The 20110-nt window shown below is 31.6% G+C and overlaps 1 protein-coding gene across 2 annotated transcripts in view; it reads left to right on the top strand.

The window, feature by feature from the left end:
* LOC145313128 (chloride channel protein C-like) overlaps window positions 1–20110 on the top strand; it is a 115966-nt gene that overhangs the window by 32697 nt on the left and 63159 nt on the right. For both annotated transcript variants that reach the window (XM_080152401.1, XM_080152400.1), the window contains exons 7-9: window positions 3805–3893; window positions 13130–13223; window positions 16944–17039. In XM_080152401.1, coding sequence (XP_080008527.1) covers window positions 3805–3893; window positions 13130–13223; window positions 16944–17039 — 279 coding nt within the window. The remainder of the gene's footprint in view (window positions 1–3804; window positions 3894–13129; window positions 13224–16943; window positions 17040–20110) is intronic.

The raw sequence follows: 20110 nt of genomic DNA, 5'->3' as shown, positions 1-20110 counted from the left end.
TTTCTACATGTTAACTATAAAATTAAAATATTAGCTTAATTAACTTTTTTTTGTATAAAAAAATACAAGATTAGATCTTTTATTCTTTTTTTGTATCCTTCATTTAAATAGTCTAGGTATAAAACTTCGTGTTTATGAGATTTTTGCTGTCTTAAATACATACAGGATGTAGATTTTTTAAATTTTAAATTTCTTTGTATTTTGACGAGATTAACTTAATTCAAAATGTCATGCTTACTTTAAAAATTTGGATTATCTGAAAATCAAAATCACTCATTTAATCTTTAATTTAATCCTAAAATTAAGTTCGTCATAGATCATTACTTTTAATTTTGTTACTAAAGAAAAAGTACAACACCATTTTCATTAAAAAATTTATTACAGAAATATATTCTTTAAAAGTAGAATAAGAATATAATTTTCTATATAAAAACTAAATTATTCTAGGCAACCCTATTCTTAGATGAAATTTATATAATATATAGAATTATTCATGCAAACCCTATTCTAAGTAGAATTATCTATATAAAATATTGAATTGCCTGTAAACCCTTGAACCAAAGTCTTTACAGTATGTCCCAAAATTTTTGTATATTTTTTTCAGTCATTTTGAAATAACTTTTAATTATAATATCTTATAAAGACAGCTGTGTTATAACACACAAAATCATTAAAGTTTGCCTTATTGAAATTCAATTTAACTACTGAAAAAGTTTCAAATCAAAGTAACTAACTTTAAATTGTGTTTATATGTTTTGCGGGACACCTTGTAATTGTCAAATCCCATACCCGCCCACTTTTTACATCACCTTAATTGTTTTGTTATTAATCCTCAGTTTGTTACCTATCCACTCTGTCAAAAATTTATAAATTTGTTATTTCTTTTTTGTTGGACACCCTGTAATATCCTTGTCTGGCCTACCTGTCCACTCAGCCCGTGTGTCCAGCAGCAGACACCAACAACCAAATTGTATCTAGGGACAGGGAGGCCCTTTAGTAAAAACATAAGATAATCCTATTATAACAGGGAGTAAGGTTTTTGTCTGTAGCTTAAGATTTTGATTACTAGTAGACCGATAGAGCTATCAATTTCCAGGAAGTTTTATACATGTCATAGGGGGGGGGTTTTAGTCTGTTCTCAACTTTCCTTATCCCTTCATACACAGAATCATTGGTTGCTAGGGTTACATTCGCAAGTAAATTATAGAATTTATAAAGTTATTGTCATGATAAGGTATAGATTCTGGTATAAGCTGCTATTTTACTTTTGAATTTTTAGGAAAGTTAAAAATAATTATTAGATTATTTACTTGGTTCTATAATTGCTGAAAAGCTGAAAGATTTTAATTCAGATGCTCTTTTTCAGCAAAATAATCAATTATACTTAAACTTTGTCTGTTCTGTCCTACTGTTTGTTTTTAAGACTCTTTGTCTTTGTTTGTGCTATCAGCCTCTCCAGTCTTTGTGAACAACAAAGTCATAATTCTAAAATTTGATTATAAACTTTGTTACACCTTTTTTTTAACTTTCAATGTTTTGGAACTTTTTTTTGTAGAGAATCTGGAATAAGAAATCTAATTCTAGAAAAGAAATGAAAACAAAGACAGCTGATTAAGCTGAAGATAAATGAATTAGATGTTTGTATTTTAAAATATTAAAATCAATTTGAAACTTTATGTCTTACTAGCAATACGCGTCTAGAAGAATCTAAGACACTTAAGGTGGGGGTGGGGGGGAGTTGACCTCATTTTTATTTTAAGATTGAAACCAAAAAAAAAATCTTTTGGGGTTGTCATTTTTATTGAGAGGTTCGAGATAACCTCCTTAAAATTGTTTTTAAAACTTCCATGGAGTCTTTTTTCATAAAAGGCTAATAGATTGAGAGTGAGGGAACCCAAGGCTTTGCGTTAAACACATATTATAACTAATTTGATATATTTTGTATATTTTTTTCATTTTTTATAACTACAATCCCTTTCAGTGACAAAGAAGTTTTGTAAAGTTACATAAACACAATTTTTTTTGCAAAGTTTGTCGAGATTTAAATTAAGGTTATTCATTGCAATTCTCTCTTCACATAAATCTAATATAATTTACAAAAATAATTCAAATTCAAACAAAATATTCAATGGAAAAGTGTTTTTCTGTTGTAGCTTCCTTTTTTATACATTTACTCCCTAGATTTGATTAATCTATCCACAAAAGTCATTCATTTTAAATTCATCAAAAAATGTTCTTATGCATTGTGATTGACCAATTGTAAAATATGTACTCGCCTCTCATTGGTTATTACTATCCTGAAAAGCAAATATCCGTAAAACAAAAATAATACAATTACTATATTCTGCCAGAAAGGAAATGAAAGCAATTTATCATAGGTATATCAAAACATTTTTACAAAATTAAACAAAATCAGCAAAAAATTATTAAGACAAAATTATTGTTATCATGAACTTTTAGCATATTGTTATTGTATAACTGTTAAAAGTGTAGAATTTAAAGGAAAGCCAAATAATTTTATTTTAACCAAACTATTTTTCTTAAAAAGCCATTCTTTTTTTCCCAGGCTAAAAAATGTATTGCTATTGTTTTATTTTAAAAGTATTGTATAAACATGTAAACACAAACCAGCAATTAGTTTCTTTGTATACTGTAAGTTCACATGACCTTGCAATTTTACTAATTGCACCCAGGAATTTGTGTCTTAAATCATTTATTTCACATTTTTGTAGCGAAGCTACTCTATAATTAAATTTATCTGTCCACCATTCAGTAAGTCAGTCCATAATGCTATTATTTTTTCTCGTCTGTTCATGCTTCATGCTCACTTTGTTCGTTTGTCCATCCATGTTTTTGCTGTAATTTGCTACTTATGGATGTTAACACCCTTGTTATATGTATGTAACATACATCTACCTTTTTATATCCATGTATCTACCTATCTATCTATCTATATATGTCTGGGTATCCTTGGATGATTGTTAGGGTCAGCATTTACCCACCTCAATCTTGTCTATCTATCTTACTATCTATCTATTTATGTGCAGGTATCCTGGGAGGATTGTTAGGGTCAGCATTTACCCACCTCAATCTTGTCTATCTACCTATCTATCTATCCATCTATCTACTTATTTATCTACCTACCTATTTATCTACCCTTCTATCTATCTTTCATTTCTAGGTATACTGGGAGGATTGTTAGGGTCCGCATTTACCCACCTCAATATTGTCTATCTAGCTTACTATCTATCTATCTATATATGTCTAGGTATCCTTGGAGGATTGTTAGGGTCCGCATTTATCCACCTCAATCTTGTCTATCTAGCTTACTATCTATCTATCTATATATGTCTAGGTATCCTGGGAGGATTGTTAGTGTCTGCATTTACCCACCTCAATATTGTCTATCTATCTTACTATCTAACTATCTATCTATATATATATATGTCTAGGTATCCTGGGATGATTGTTAGTGTCCGCATTTACCCACCTCAATATTGTCTATCTATCTTACTATCTACCTATCTATCTATCTATATATGTCTAGGTATCCTGGGAGGATTGTTAGGGTCAGCATTTACCCACCTCAATATTGTCTATCTAGCTTACTATCTATCTATCTATATATGTCTAGGTATCCTGGGAGGATTGTTAGGGTCAGCATTTACCCACCTCAATATTGTCTATCTAGCTCACTATCTATCTATCTATATATGTCTAGGTATCCTGGGAGGATTGTTAGGGTCCGCATTTACCCACCTCAATATTGTCTATCTAGCATACTATCTATCTATATATGTCTAGGTATCCTGGGAGGATTGTTAGGGTCAGCATTTACCCACCTCAATCTTGTGTTTGCTAGAAGGAGAAAAGCTCTGATGGCCAAAGTTAAGGTAATAATTTTGGATTTTAGTGGTGGGGCTTCTCTATAAGTTACGTCAATGCTATCAATAACCTGTAAGCAAGACAATTTGACATAATGTATGACTGTCAGTCTGTTTGACCAAAAAGATCCCGCTAACTGCTGTATCTATATGGTGCTTATTTACAGTAAACTTCCGTAAGCTCCCAAAATCGTTCCTTTACCCCCCCCCCCCCCCTCTATCCTTATTCTACAAATTACTGAAGTAAGTTCACCCCTGCTAGTATCCTATAGGGGTGCAGTAGCTAAAAAAGTCACCATTTTGAAACATAAATATGCTTTAAAACCTTCATAAAAAAAGTAAAATTTATAACATATATTTTCCACTCTTATGTAAAGATTCAATAATTTGATTTTTTATCTAAGAAAAAATTAATTAAAACATGTATGGCTTTATGGTATTGCTTTAGTTAAACTTAAATTTGAAAGTCTAAACAGAAATTAATTTATTCCCATTGAATAACAAGTAAGCCGATTAAGGTTTGATTTTAATAGCGCAGCTATGCTATAGTTTAATTTGTCCACGTACTAATTTAAGGATCTACATTATATTTTTTTTTAAAAACATTGCTAAAATTTATATTTCTTTGTTTCTTCCCTATCGGCATAAAGTTATCCTATTGGTTTCAAACTGTTAGGTATCCTTTAGAAAGCGTAGACACTCTAAAACAATTATCAAAAATTCCATTTTGAGTATCTTTTTTTAACAACTTAACATTTTTATACACCTGATTTCTGTAATAACGAATTATAGGACGAAAAGGCATTTATAGAGTTTTATAATATAAGTAGGTTGGTATAAAGCATAGTGTGTTTCTGCTTATTTGTTAAACTTCGGTTTTATGAATGTCGTTATCATTGTTTTAAAAAAATAATATTAGTTAAAACATAAAAAGATTATTATTTAAAACAAGATTAATTATATCCAAAGGAGAGTTTAATTATAAAAAAGACAAGGTAACGTCAACACAGCTCCGCCAATAATATTTTATAATAGTTGTTTATCGCATTGTATTATATACAGCTTTCCACTGGCTTTATCCTAATATTTGTAGAAACTTGTCTATAATACGATGCCGTACATGATTGAGAACCGGTTCAAATACAGCCGATAAAAATTGGTTTCGAGGCCATACTGAAATAGTTACTTCTCGCATCGTATTATAAACGGCTATCCGCGGATATAGAATGTACAATTATAAGATTAAAACTAGTTTTTTTTAGCCCTGAGGTGCCGAAGGCACCGACTTAAAAAACTGGTTTTAATCTTTTATTGTACATTTTTATAGTCGTAGAAAGCTGGATATAATACGATGCTAGACATAGTTTTTTCGTATGGATGAGAACCGGTTCCTATCCACCGGATTCGAATGAATACGAGAAATATTATACTCTTTTTATGTCTCGCTGTAATGATTATAAATTTGGTATTCCATACATATAAAGCTCTTATGTTTGATACCAAGAATAATGTATAACTTTCAAGTAAAAGATATCGAAAAAAAAAACCTTAAGTGGCTGTTAAAAATGTAGCCATTACTATTTTGACAAACCCTAATAAACAGCTGAGAACCGAAATACTTTTCGAATCAATAATGGTTACAGCTGTTTTAATACATACTTAAAGCTGCCCGTTGAAAAAAAAGTCAACTTAGTTGTATAGTTAAAGCTTTAAATTTGAGATGTCTGATCGTTCATTCGTCTCAAATAATTTTTCATTTAAAAAATGTACTAAAATGATGATGATTTTCCGTAGTTTTTTTTTGCTCAGTGCTTTGATAAATGTTACATTTAGCATGACTATGTTTTTTTTTAAATTAAACCTCGTTTTTGCTTAATCAGGTTATAATACTGAGATATATTCTGTAACGGGACAAAGTGTCTCAAAAATCAGCCATGTGACGTCATAGAAATGAGTGATCATCCATCTCTCGTTTATGGGTTTTCTTTCCCGCTTCTCTTTTTATCTCCCTCATTTTTATGACGTCACATGGCTGATTTTCGAGACACTTTGTCCCGCTACCATATTCTAAAAGATTATTATTTTAAATCATAAAAATAACCCATTGTTACCTTTATTCTCTAATTATTTTGAAGAATTCTTATTCCTCAGTTTTGTATATTTTATTCATTTAGTGTAACTAATGAATAAGGATCTGTATCTAGTATATTAATTACTACTCCAACAAATTATTAATGAAAGAAGATGCTTAATAATAAATACGGTGGGGCATTAGAGTAGATTCCATGGATATAGTCCCTTTCATGGCAACGCCCCTTAAGGAGCGATTCAACGTATTTTCGAAATGGCTTTTGATAGATTATTTTATGTTAGGTTAGGTTATATTGGGTTAGGGGATTGCCCCGCAGGGTTATAGCCCCCCGCAGAGGCTAGAAATAGGAGAAAAGCTACTGTAAAATTGCGAAGAAACGCCCCTTATGGGGCATTGCCACGAAAGGGACTATACCCGATTCCTTTTAACTATGCATCAATTCTGTTAATCATATTGATCCGAAAATTTAAAAGAATTTTTAAGAATAGCTTTTTTCTTTATTTGGGTGTGCTAAAATTGTCCAAAGTTTTTTGCTTTTCATAATGATTCTTGTAAAAGGTGGGTAAGATTTTGAAAGCGTACCAACTTTAAAAACGTTACTAGAATAAAAAAAGTCCGTATGCCTATTTAAAACATGCTGTTTTTTAAGCTATTTTGACAACAACTATTTGTGTGATATAAGATTCCTATTCTTCTGATTTCAAGGACATCAATGTTTAATATAAAATATTTTTATTCTAAAGTATTTTTATTTCAATGCCGCGTAAAAATATTCTCAATAGATAAAATTATAACAGCTGCTTAAATAAATAACAGTTCCATCTAATTACCTCACTAAAATATGTAATAATTATTCAGACTACATAGCTATACCACCGACTAATAAAAAGCCTAAATGAAAATAAAACTAAGTTGCTCATGTATATTTCATAAATAAAATAGAGGCCTCTAGTGGCACTTTAAATTTTTGTTTTTTATTTCAAATACATAACTTGAGAAAAATGTTTTTGGTTATTTCTCTTGAAAGGGTGGTGGTACCCTCCCCCAAAATAGTTATAAACCTTCCCAGGACCTAAGAGAAGCTACCCTGTTAAGGAGAACCCGATCGGTTTAGCGGTTAGCGAGATCCTTCGGTACAAACATACAAATACACAGACAAACAGACATCCTGTCATTTTATTATTAAGATTTTCTTGTTTGAAAGGTTTAAATTTGTCAAGTTAAAAATCCCATTAGTTTAAATACAACAAATTATTTACCACATTATGCAGTTTTATGTTTTACGTTTTTACTAGACGGATTATGACTGGATTAAGCAAGGTATAGAGAAGCCATGCTGTTATTAGCTACGTCATAATTAATTAGCAATGCCCTTATTTAGTATTCAAGGAAATTTATATACATACAAAGCAGCATTTTCACGTTTTTTTTTCTTCGCTTGATTAACCTGAGGTGGATTCTTAAAAAAAATCGGCTTCGTCTTCTAAAAGAGTCTTTAACCCCCTAAAACGTTGAATCCCCGTTTACCCCCGTAAAAGTTTTAAAAATACACTAGATTTGCCCTAAATCTTCAAAACTCGAAACCTAATTATTACTCTACATAAAAAAGGCTTGGACGTCCCTCTTTTATTGATACGCTACTTATGGACATAATTGTCCATGTTTCATGTGTTTCACTGCTTTTAACTTATATTGTTGTGTCTCCAGGAGGAATCTTTAATCTTTAACACGTGTCTCGTTGCAAAACTTTTAAATTTTCCCGGATAAACTAGAATAATATATACATATATACGTATTTCATGAATAAACGATTTTAACTTCGCCCTAACAAGGACAAAATTATCAAACACATGCGCATGTATAAAAAATATAAAATAACTGTAAAAAAAAACAGTATAACATGAACAGTGGCTAAAAAGCAGTCAAGAAGTTAAAATATATGTTCAGAAAAAAAGCTTTGCTATTAAATGCTTTACTAAATTCAAACTGTATGAAATTCAAGAAATATTAATATCGGCTGAAAAAATATGACATACAAGCTTTTTTATATTTAAATTTTTATGACTTTTTTTAGATGAGTGATTTTTATCCTAATTTTGCATTTTATTATGTTTTTAGACGCGAAGCTACTCTATAATTCACTATGTCCGTCCGTCCGTCAGTCAGTCAGTCCGTCCGTAACGCTATGGGGGAAACGTGATTTTCTCGGCTCCTATTCAAGATAGACAGCTGAAATTTTTAGTGAAGATTCATATGACATATGCCCATCTAATCTATACATTGTTTTGTCCGTCTGTCTGTTAATTGGGGTGCTAGATCGATTCCTAGATTTTTACGTTTTTGTAATTTTCTCGATTCCTGTTCAAGATAAATGGCTGGAATTTTCAGGGATTGAATAAATTTAGATTTTACATATTTCGATTAAGTTTTATTTAGATGCCTTTATTGGTTGGGGTGCTAGATCGATTCCTAGATTTTTAAGTTTTCATGATTTTTTCAATCTCTATACAAGATAGACAGTTAAAATTTTAGGGATTGAACAAGTTTACTTTATACATAATTCCACCTATTTTTATTAAGATACCTTTATTGGTTAGGGTGCTAGATCGATTCCTAGTTTTTCAAGTTTTTGTGATTTTCTCAACTCCTGTTCAAGATAAACGGTTGGATTTTTTAGTGATTAATTAAGTCAACATTCTTCATATTTTGACCAAGTTTTTTAAAGACTTACTTTTTTTTGGGGTGCTAAATCGAATTTTAGATTTTAACGTTTTTTCTTATTAGCTTAATGCTTCAAAAAAACATTATACAATATACATTTTAAAAGGTTTCGTGATTTTTGTAATTGAAGTTTTTTATTACATACTCTATAGATCATTTCCAGTTGTCTATTTATAGTTTTTGAGCTTCGCTACTTATGGATGTTGTCATCCTTGTTTTATTATCTTTTAGAATCATTTCGCAGAATAAACAGATTAAGTTCCTAATTTTTAAGTTATTAATCCTATAATCTTTTAATTCAACCTCCACTTAATATTCTAAATTTAGTCCGTATGTGCATAATTTACAAGGGACGAAGACGACATTGGGATGTTTATTACACAAGTCCCCCAATTAACGTTGACTTAATAGCCTAGGGGACTTTTATTGATTTTGATTGGTTGCTTCATTATGTTAAGTGTCCGAACGTTTCAACCATTAAATGTAATCTTTAGCAGAGGTAATTTTGTGTATCTTCATTGTAGATGTACATCATATTGTTCAGTCATTGTCTTATCCCTTTAGATCCCTGATAATTTACAAAATTTAAGGATAAGTATAATGCTATACATTAATTTTCAGTATGGCTGAGAAACGGTTTTAATCGGTTTCGAAACAAACCTATGTTACTAATCATAGGTTGATGTTACATAATAATATTATAAAAATCTGTAAAAAAAAAATCTTCCAAAATATTTGGAAAAATCCTTTAAAATTATTTATCTTTCTATTTGTATCCTTATATCCCTGCAAATTATAATAAATGTATAATATATGCATATCCCCCAATCCTTTAAAGAAACATAAGAAAATGTCAAACATATTCTTAGGCAAGGACGAGTATGTTCATAAGTGACATAGCAACAGTACAAGAGTATAAAACTGTTATTTGTAAATATAAATTATTTGACAAATGGTTAATTCTTACGTCAGACAGACAGACATACTGAAATTTATCAATATAATTCAATAAATACATTTTACATAGAAGATGAGCATACGTTCCATCATCTGATTGCTTGTGCACGAAATAAGTATTAAATAAACCACACAGTACAAACGGACAGACATATGAATAAAAGAGTAGCTGCTCAACTTATGAATATTTGAGATATATCAAATCAGATATATATGATGATATATGTGTATAATCAATCGCCTGGCTGATTATTTGCATATTCAGAACGAATATTCTATTTTTGGAAATTTGAAAATATATATTTTATTTTAACATCTTGGACTTAGGGGATAAGAGGTTTGGAGTCCAAAGTCAGGCTCTTAATTTGATAATCTTGTTAGTTCTTAGTTCTTGGTAAAGGATCTGTAATCCTTATATAAAATTATGTCTGTCTGTCCATGTGTACCGAAAGATCTCGCTAACAATTAAACCGATAGGATTCTCCATTACAGTGTAGCTTCTCACAAGTCCACTTGAAAAAAAATACGCCCCTCCTCCAAATTTAAAAAAAAAACTTTTTCTTTTCAAGACTAAAATCAAAAGCGGGGGAGGGTCGCCCCCTTTCTTCCCCTCGAGACATCCAGGGGCGTAGCAGCCAGTACTATAGAAAGTTAAATACATGCCTTACATGCCTGCTAAAATAGTAACAAAATTATAGATACAGTAAATTTGAATTTGATCTACATATTTTGGTCCAAACCTGCATGTACTCAATGTATTTTCCTCAAATAAAAAACATTCACGTACATATTTTGCCAATAATAAAGTTAAAAATAAATAGGCAGCACTTAAACACTAACATAACAAGGATGACAACATCCATAAAAGCGAAGCACTGAATCGGTAGGACAAACGGACATTAACACTTGTAAAGTGTCAGAACTGAACAATCAGAATAAGAGTCAAAGCAAAATTGTAAGTGAATTTGGTTGAAAAACTGCTTGATACATGATAATATTTATGGACATACTTACATTTTTAGGACTTGATGATAGAGTTGCTTCGCTTGTAATATTGTACTTTGTTGTCCCAGGAATCTTTATACCAAAAATCACATCAATCGGATTATTAGATCACATAAAAATTTGTTGTTAAAAAAGTAAAAAAAATCATCATGTTTAAAATGGACGTAAGGACATTCTGGTAATGATTATAGAGTTGCTACGCTTTCTAAATGGTAACTAACTACTACAGGAATCACCATGCAAAGTTTTAAATCGATAGGACAATTCTAACATGCCTAAATTAACGAAAAAAGCTATCCGTTACGGACGGACGTACGGACGGACCGACCCTAATTATAGAAAAGCCTCGCTTTTAATAGAAAAGCTTCGCTTTTAAAAAGATCACGAAAAAAATACCAATAAAGCTACAGACTCGAAAACCTGTAGAAAGGGTAAATAAAATTCTTGTTTATTGAATCAACATAGTTTTAAAGGACCCCATCATCTATTAACTTTTACATTATGACCAATAATTCGTATCAATACTGAAAACCTTTCATCATTAAATCTTTGAGCAAAAACGATTGTAATGTTTGACCCTTTTCCAAAATACTGTTTTTGTTATTGTGTTCATGTTTCCTTATTTGTGTTGGAAGACATAATGTACAAATAAGATCACATAGATTACCTTACTCAGATTTTACAAGTAGGAATACCCTGGACCAAACTGTTTTTAAATGATTTTAAAATTCTATATAATCTTGCTTGAAATATTACCTTTTAGAATATCTATTTCACGATCGTGGCTCTACACGTAGCACATCCGCTCGTCACCGGGGAGGATATAGGTTTGAATCTCGACCCGACACTGCGACATAACTAAAGACGTTAAAAATGATTCTATATATTTAGCAAGAGTAGAGGGGATGCTGTGTCCCATAAACAGGCGCAACTCATTACCATGCCCAGTTAGGATTTCTAAGACAAGGGTCGTGCAATCAAAGGGTTGGTTGTCTGATGGATGTTACTTAACCTAATATTTGTGGGTGTTAGAGTGTCGAATCCCATTACACGCGGATGATGCTTTGGATTCTTTAGATGATCCCTTAAATCGAAGGAGAATCCCGCCCTTACGAGGTGAGTAAGTATTAGTTTTGATAATGGATATATAATAAAGAAATTGTCGTATTTTTAGGTTGCTAATATTGTCCTTAGAAGTTGGTCAATACGTGCCTCTATTGTCTGGGGAGGGTTTGGGGTAAAGTCATTAGGTTGGGGGATTATATTTATATTAGTCAGCTGGGAGAAACATTTTATCCAAATAAACAAGAATTTCTAACAATATCCACGTACTCTGTAACTCTTTATCACTTGTTATATTTCCCTTCTTTGGTTGACATTAAATTACATTTATAAGCTTTGCTCCTCTGTAATAAAATATTTGCTATTTAAATAAAATTTTATAAACTATTACTGTATTTTAGTTTACTGTTCATATCTTGAACTTTATCAGCTTTTTGAAAAAGTACAAATCTATGAAATGATATTGTCTCAACTTCGCCAAGAATATCACCTAACAACAACTAATATCAAACACACAAAAACAATACCCCCAACTTTTAAAAGTTATAACTATTTTGTTTTTGGAGAAAAAACTGATATGAGAAACTAATATTAAGAGAAAAAATAAAGTTTCAAAAAATACCAAAAAATAACAAGGTCTCATACAAAATGATTTTAAGGGGTTAATTATTCTTTGTAAATTTCAGGGATCTCAATGGATAAGACAAAGGATGATCACAAAAATTATTAAAACACGGTCAACTGAAAATAAGTTTCCGATTGTGTACATAGCACCCTCCATCTTATCTTAATATTTACTACTAGCCAAAAAATTTTCAAACTGCAAAAAAAATCAAAATTTGAAGCTTTTTTAGCTAGTAGTAAATATTGAGATAGGATGAAGGTGCTATTTACACAATCGGAAACTTAATTTCAGTTGACCGTGTTTAAATAATTACTAATTAATATCACGCCCTGCGGTTTACGCGTCTGGGCCAATAAATAATTTTGTGTTTACAAAGTACACAGCGCTGTAAAGCGTGGTTAATTAGTTAGACAGTAAATAATTGCTTTTTAATTACCTTATTTGATTATGGAAAATAAATACTCAGACAGCTCGTTCAAATTCTTATACATATTCTTTTTATCTATTTTCTATTTATTGAATAAAATGATTTTTTTAAGCCAAGCTTTTCTATAATGGCGGTCCGGTTATTTCTTATAAAGTCAAAATTGTTTTTGATATTAACTTTTTGCAAGAGACCACAGAGCCCAAAGCAGTCATTTCACACCCTGCAACAAACTTAATTTGATGATATTTTTTCAGGAAAAGCACACATCGCGGTTGATACGGCTGTTTGAGCACATAGCAATCATTTCACACCCTGCAACAACATTGACTTAGATGATAAAATCATTTATTTTCTAGGGAAAGCACACAGCGCGGTTGATACGGCTGGGTGAGCCCATAGCAATCCTACTTCTAGTTTCTTCTGTTCACATATTCCTTCCAGCATTAATAGGTAAGGTTTTTTATAAAATATAATGCACGGGAAGTGGGTTAGAACCCGATCCTAAACCAAAATATTTCACAGTAATAAGTACCGGAATAATGACCTGGACAACACCACTATACCCCCCGGGGTTTTATGTAGTTCTGGTCTTAAATTTTTGTCTATCTCTATAATAAAGTAACAGCATCTGTGTGTGTGTGTGTGTGTGTGTGTGTGTGTACCGCTGAATCTCGCTAACCACTGAACCTATATGATTTTCATTAACAAGGTAGTTTTTTGTAGGTCTTGGGAAGGTTTATAACTATTTTTGGGGAGGGCACCACCACCCTCCCAAGTGTAACCATAGAAAGAAATGACCATCCCAAAAGAAATTTTTACTTACTAACTTTCTTAATACTACAATTGATATTTCCTAAAAAGGGGCTTCAGCAATCAAATACACTATCCCCATTTTGGTCAAGATAGTACTCCTGTAGCTCCTGGTGCATATCCTGAAAATTTTCCTTCTTTTCCACCAATTTATACTACGTTAATAATTAAACTCTTAGTCAATATTATTTTTTTTTTTTTTTTGTATGAGATTAAACATCATAATGTAAACTCTAAATTGTCGATAGATAGCAGCAATTTAGAGTATTGTATGTGCTATCTCCTAAGCTGGGGGGTACCTGGCAGCACCAAATAAACATTATTATTATTATCATTATTATTATAGTGGAGAGGTCGACCCCCCCCCCTCTCCCCACCTTAAGGGCCCTTTGAGGCCTCTAGGGGCGTAGCAGCTGGTATCACATAAAGTGTTATCTATAGATAGCAAAATGTGAATGTTCATAATTAAGAATTTAATGTTTTTCTTGTAACTCAATTGAGAATTAAAATGTTTCAATATTAAAATTTTCTATTTATTAAAAAGTTTAAAAAGCTTTTCCAGGAGATTAAAGTAAAATCCACGAAGCTGAAAAAGTAAAATATAAGAAAGATGAAAAGAGCATTAAAAAGATATTAGGAATAGTAAACAGTTAGGTAGACAAACTGGCATTGGTTAAAACGAGTGAAAATAAAAAAGCATAAACTTTAATAATAATACAGTGTGTTTTTTTATGAGAACTTTTTTGAAAGTAATTTTACCCCACTTATAGTTATCAGAATTTAATGATTAATGGCTTATTTTCTTCGTTTTTTAAGGCAATTTATAGAACATTATAAAATATTACAGTTTTTGTCAAAAAAGTACAGTAAAATGTAAAATTCAAAACTTAGGTGTCAACATCTAAAAATGGTTTTAGCGCATTTTTCTTATGTTCAAAACTTCTACCTTTTGCAAGAATGGCTGCAAAACGCTTCAAAGTTAAGATCTAGAGCTAAAAATTTATACAGGTACTATTGGGGACATGTACTAGAATGTTTCTAAGTTTGCAGGTCATATCTCAATCAGGGAGGGAGTACTGGCCCCCCAAAGTCGACTACTAAAAATTCAATTTTTTTCTTGCAAAGGGTAGAAGATTTGAACATAAGAAAAATGCGCTAAAACCATTTTTAGATGTTGACACCTAAGTTTTGAATTTTACATTTTACTGTACTTTTTAATTAAAAATTGAAATATTTTTTTAATGTTCTATAAATTGCCTTAAAAAACGTAGAAAATAAGCCATTAATCATTAAATTCTGATAACTATAAGTGGGGTGAAATTGCTTTCAAAAAAGTTCTCATAAAAAAAACACACTGTATTTATTTATGGCATCGTATTAATGTCAGTTTTCCGCGGATAATTGTATGAAAAATTAAATGTATAATTTCTGGTTTGTTGGCATTAAGGAGCCAAAGGCTTTTGAATCGTACATTAATTCCAGTTTGTACAGATTAAAAGATAGAGATATTTAGTTCTATTAAACAAGCCACTATTTATTTACCTAACTGGTAAATGCATTTTAAAATGTTATTCTAGATATGTCATGCTCAAACCAAATAGAAAAAGTTTCCTTTAACTTTTTAGGCGATTTCATTCATTTGTATAACTGCTTTATAATTTGATCTGTAGGCGTGTTTGTGTATTACTAGCGAATTCGAATAATTCCTTTTGTTTGTTCGTCTGTCAGTCCTTTCGGCACGATATGGTGAAATGCGATTTACTGGTCATCAACTATGATCTTTTTAAAATTAAAATAGATTAGAAAAGCTTGATCTTGTACAGTCTCCATTTTGACTAAAACAAGAATGACAACATCAATAAAAGTGATGCTCTAAAATCAAACGGTATAATGAACGAACATGAATATTTGTGGAGTGTCTGAACAAAAAATGTCTTAAATGGACGTACGGACTTTCTGGTAACAATTAACGTATAGAGTTGCTACGCTTTGTAAGGCGTTTCTTGCTGTTACTGGAATTATCAAACTATGTTTACAATCGATAGACCAATTCTAACACGTCAAACAGACAGAACCCCAGTTTTAAAGAGCTTCGCTTTTAAAAAAGAAAAGAAAAATGATCTAAAATAAATCTGAGCAACACAATGACAGTTGCAGAATCCAACAGCTAAGTCTATTCAGAAGAGACCAACATTACAGACAAAAAAAGTTCCCTAAATCTCAGGGAGTTAGGGGGCATTAGGCTGTTTATTACACTAGTCCCAAAGTTTTATAATAAAGTTTTCTTATTCGTTGGCTTAAAAACTTTGGGGCCATTAGACTGTTTATTACACTAGTCCCAAAGTTTTATAATAAAGTTTTCTTATTCGTTGGCTTAACAACTTTGGGGGCATTAGGCTGTTTATTACACTAGTCACAAAGTTTCATAATAAAGTTTTCCTATTCGTTGGCTTAACAACTTTGGGGACATTTATTGAATTTTGATTGGTTGGTTCATTGGATTGATTGTCCAAATGTTAAACCACTGATTGTAATCTATAAAAGGGGTAATTTTGAGTATCATCATTGGTTTATCGTCCAGTGTCTTATCCCTTTAGATCCTTGACTAAATCTAGTGTAACAGGGAAACAGGAATAAGTAAATAATATATGGATGTTATTTTAATTCAGTATTAATAAGAATTATGTAACATTTAAAATGTATATTCCTTGCTAAATGTAAGATTAAATTAAACAGGTAAAAATTAATTTTTGAATAATAAGTAAATAAAAAAATCACATCTTGTATACAATATGAAGAAAGTATTAAAAATTTATCATATTTTTTTTAAGTTAAGCTATTCAAGCAACAATTATTGAATCAAAATACAAAAAAAAATGCAAAGTATCTAGATTATATACTACATAGGAAAATATTTTTTGATCAGAGATATTCATAATAATTCATAATATTTTGATATATCAAAAAGTATTTTTTTTCTTTCTTTGCAAAACCAAAGAGTGAGTTGCAGTATTTTAGTTGGATGATTTTTTTGTGTGTATATATTTGTACAAAAATGCTATGAAAACTGTCTGGTTTACATTTTTAAAATTATTTAATATTTGATATATATTTTATTTACAAACTAGCGGCTTATCCCCTAGAGGCCTCTACAATCACTTTAAACAACTTTTGCTACGACTTTCAGAGACACTTTAAAAAATCTTGGAGTATTTTTTAAGGTTGAAGTTACTCCTCATTTCCTGAACGTTTTTAGAAGATTTAATGAAAAGGAGAACCATATCAGTTCAGCATAGATAACAATTTTGATATACTGATATACTGTTACTTTCATTTCACTCAAAATATATATCCATCTAGGTTCTACCCCAGTGAACTGTGTTTACACGGAGACCGCGGACCCAGACAGCCAGGACAGGAATGTGTGCAGGGCAGCCAATACCTCCAGTTTTTCAGGTAAAGTCAGGCTAGATAGAAAGATACTAAGCTATACAGGGCAGCCACTACCTCCAGTTTTTCAGGTAAAGTCAGGCTAGATAGAAAGATACTAAGCTATACAGGGCAGCCAATACCTCCAGTTTTTCAGGTATAGTCAGGATAGATAGAAAGATACTAACCTATACAGGGCAGCCAATACCTCCAGTTTTTCAGGTAAAGTCAGGCTAGATAGAAAGATACTAAGCTATACAGGGCAGCCAATACCTTCAGTTTTTCAGGTATAGTCAGGCTAGATAGAAAGATACTAAGCTATACAGGGCAGCCAATACCTCCAGTTTTTCAGGTAAAGTCAGGATAGATAGAAAGATACTAAGCTATACAGGGCAGCCAATACCTCCAGTTTTTCAGGTAAAGTCAGGATAGATAGAAAGATACTAAGCTATACAGGGCAGCCAATACCTCCAGTTTTTCAGGAAAAGACAGGATAGATAGAAAGATACTAAGCTATACAGGGCAGCAAATACCTCCAGTTTTTCAGGTAAAGTCAGGATAGATAGAAAAATACTAAGCTATACAGGGCAGCCAATACCTCCAGTTTTTCAGGTAAAGTCAGGATAGATAGAAAGATACTAAGCTATACAGGGCAGCCAATACCTCTAGTTTTTCAGGTATAGTCAGGATAGATAGAAAGATACTAAGCTATACAGGGCAGCAAATACCTCCAGTTTTTCAGGTATAGTCAGGATAGATAGAAAAATACTAAGCTATACAGGGCAGCAAATACCTCCAGTTTTTCAGGTAAAGTCAGGATAGATAGAAAGATACTAAGCTATACAGGGCAGCCAATACCTCCAGTTTTTCAGGTAAAGTCAGGATAGATAGAAAAATACTAAGCTATACAGGGCAGCCAATACCTCCAGTTTTTCAGGTACAACTCCAGTCAGAGAAGTCCAAGGGATGGCTATTAAACCCATTCAAAATTTAAAAGATAAATAACATTACCTCCTTCAAACCTTTAAAATCCTTCATTTTATCCACTTAAAAAAGCTGTGTCCTTTATTCAGTCATTAAAAAACAAATCTCTAATTTTTCAGATGCATATATTTGAAACAGATTTACAAGAAATATGATTATCACCAGTTTAAAAAACTTGAATTTAAAAAACAGATAGTTGTAGCTTAGTGTTTTTTTCTTAAGAGAAAAAATACATTAATTCATAAGGCAATTATCAAAGAAATAGACATTCAGACAGACAGATAAATCCTCATAGAATTAAATATTGCTCAGCACTTAAATTTCTGTGCTGTATCTACTTTTTATTTTCGAGCAAATTTATTTTATGTCATTTTTATCCATTCCAACATTTTCACCGTCGCAGAGGGTGTCACTAAAAAAATAGGGGAAGTTTTACAGTGACACCCTTTTAGTGTTTATTACTTTAAGCCATAATAGTGAGGTTATATTTGATACTGGGGTACCCCACATGGTTAGGCCCCCTCACAGGCATAGGAAAAAAGAAGAAAACTACCACCCACCCACCCGTTGTTTTTATTTATTTATTTTTATTGAAGGCACCCTCAAATTTATTCTTTTTTTGTACACCCTGTAAATAGAATCTGCAGGTATATTTTGAGCCAGTGACCTGCAAAATCTTCACATGAGTATGGAAAGCGAGCAGGGTTATGTGGGATAAAAGGTTGATTGATGATTTTAACCTACTTTTCCAATTACAATTATTTTGAATATTCTTGAAAAGATATGCCTTAAAATATCACAAATAAGACCATTTACTTTATACTGTGCCTAAATTCTTAAGAATTGAGCTTATTTGTAAAATCAAGACAGGGAAGGCTACCTAAGAAACAAAAAATGATTTTTAATTCTTTGTCTTCAAGAATATTTGTTTATTCACATTCCATTCAGTTTTCCTTTTTCTCCTCCTCTTCGTTGTCGTACAGAAATACTTTAAATCTCTTCAATTTATGAGAATACACAAATGGATTATTGTCATACAATCCTGTCAAGCTTTCCTCCATTACTCTACAAATCTTTATTATGGGGTAGATTTTAAAAAGATCTACTCTACACAACATGTTAAATAGCTAATATTTGTTAATTTAAAAAAAACAAGAGTAAATATAAAACTATTTTCTTAAGGAAGTAATCATATTTTTGCTGAATTAAGGTCACACCCAAATGGAAAGAGTAGGTCCTTGGATATATTTAAGCCAAATTTTGTCATTCTATTTCACTTCTATATATAAATATACCAAGAATATAGGTATAGTTAAGTAGATAGATAGATAGTGAGCCATAAAATGTATTTTTGGCAATTTTCAAACTTGGACATAGGTACAGTAAGTAAGATATATAAATAAAATAAAAACGATATTCTGCCATGCCCTTAAAATTCTAGATAGAAAAACTGGGTATAGTCCCTTTCGTGGCAACCCCCCTTAAGGGGCGTTTCTTCGAATTTTCACAGTAGCCTTCCTCCTATTTCTAGCCCCTGCGAGGGGCTCAAACTCTGCGGGGCCAATTGCCTAACAATGCGGCGCAATCACCTAACACAATAAAACCTAACCTAACATAAAATAACCTATCAAAAGCAATTTTGAAAATAATTAGAATCGCCCCTTTAGGGTTGTTGTCACGAAAGGGACTATTCCCGAAAAACTTAGTTTTAAATTAGAAAAATTTGTTTGTTATTAGGGTTTTCATTAAAATAACAAATTTGATGTAATAGCAGAAATTTTTTCCAAGCAGCTCTATCTTTCCCCCCATAAACATTGACAAATACCAACAGTTGCTCTTGCTAATAACCAGGGAGGGATTTAATTGATTGATTGATTAGCCATAGTTTCTTAGGGTTTGGACCTAAGTAGTCATGGAGTAGGACAGGACACTTTTGTATAGCCACTAGGGCTATCAAGCTCCACGTTCAAGCACATTTTGACTTGACCCGCTATCTCATGAGAGCTACTCATTATTACCTCACCCTCGCCGAGTATGGCAGGTGTCCCAAATTAAGTCACCGTAATGAATGACGCTCTCCGCCGAGGAGCTTGGGATAAGGGTAGCACTGATAT

Source organism: Acartia tonsa, chromosome 3 (genome assembly GCF_053477335.1).
Source record: "Acartia tonsa isolate MP-2025a chromosome 3, ASM5347733v1, whole genome shotgun sequence".
NCBI classification, from domain to species: Eukaryota; Metazoa; Arthropoda; class Copepoda; order Calanoida; family Acartiidae; genus Acartia; species Acartia tonsa.
Note: the sequence above shows the minus strand (reverse complement) of the source record. Positions and strands in the feature narration are given on the sequence as shown.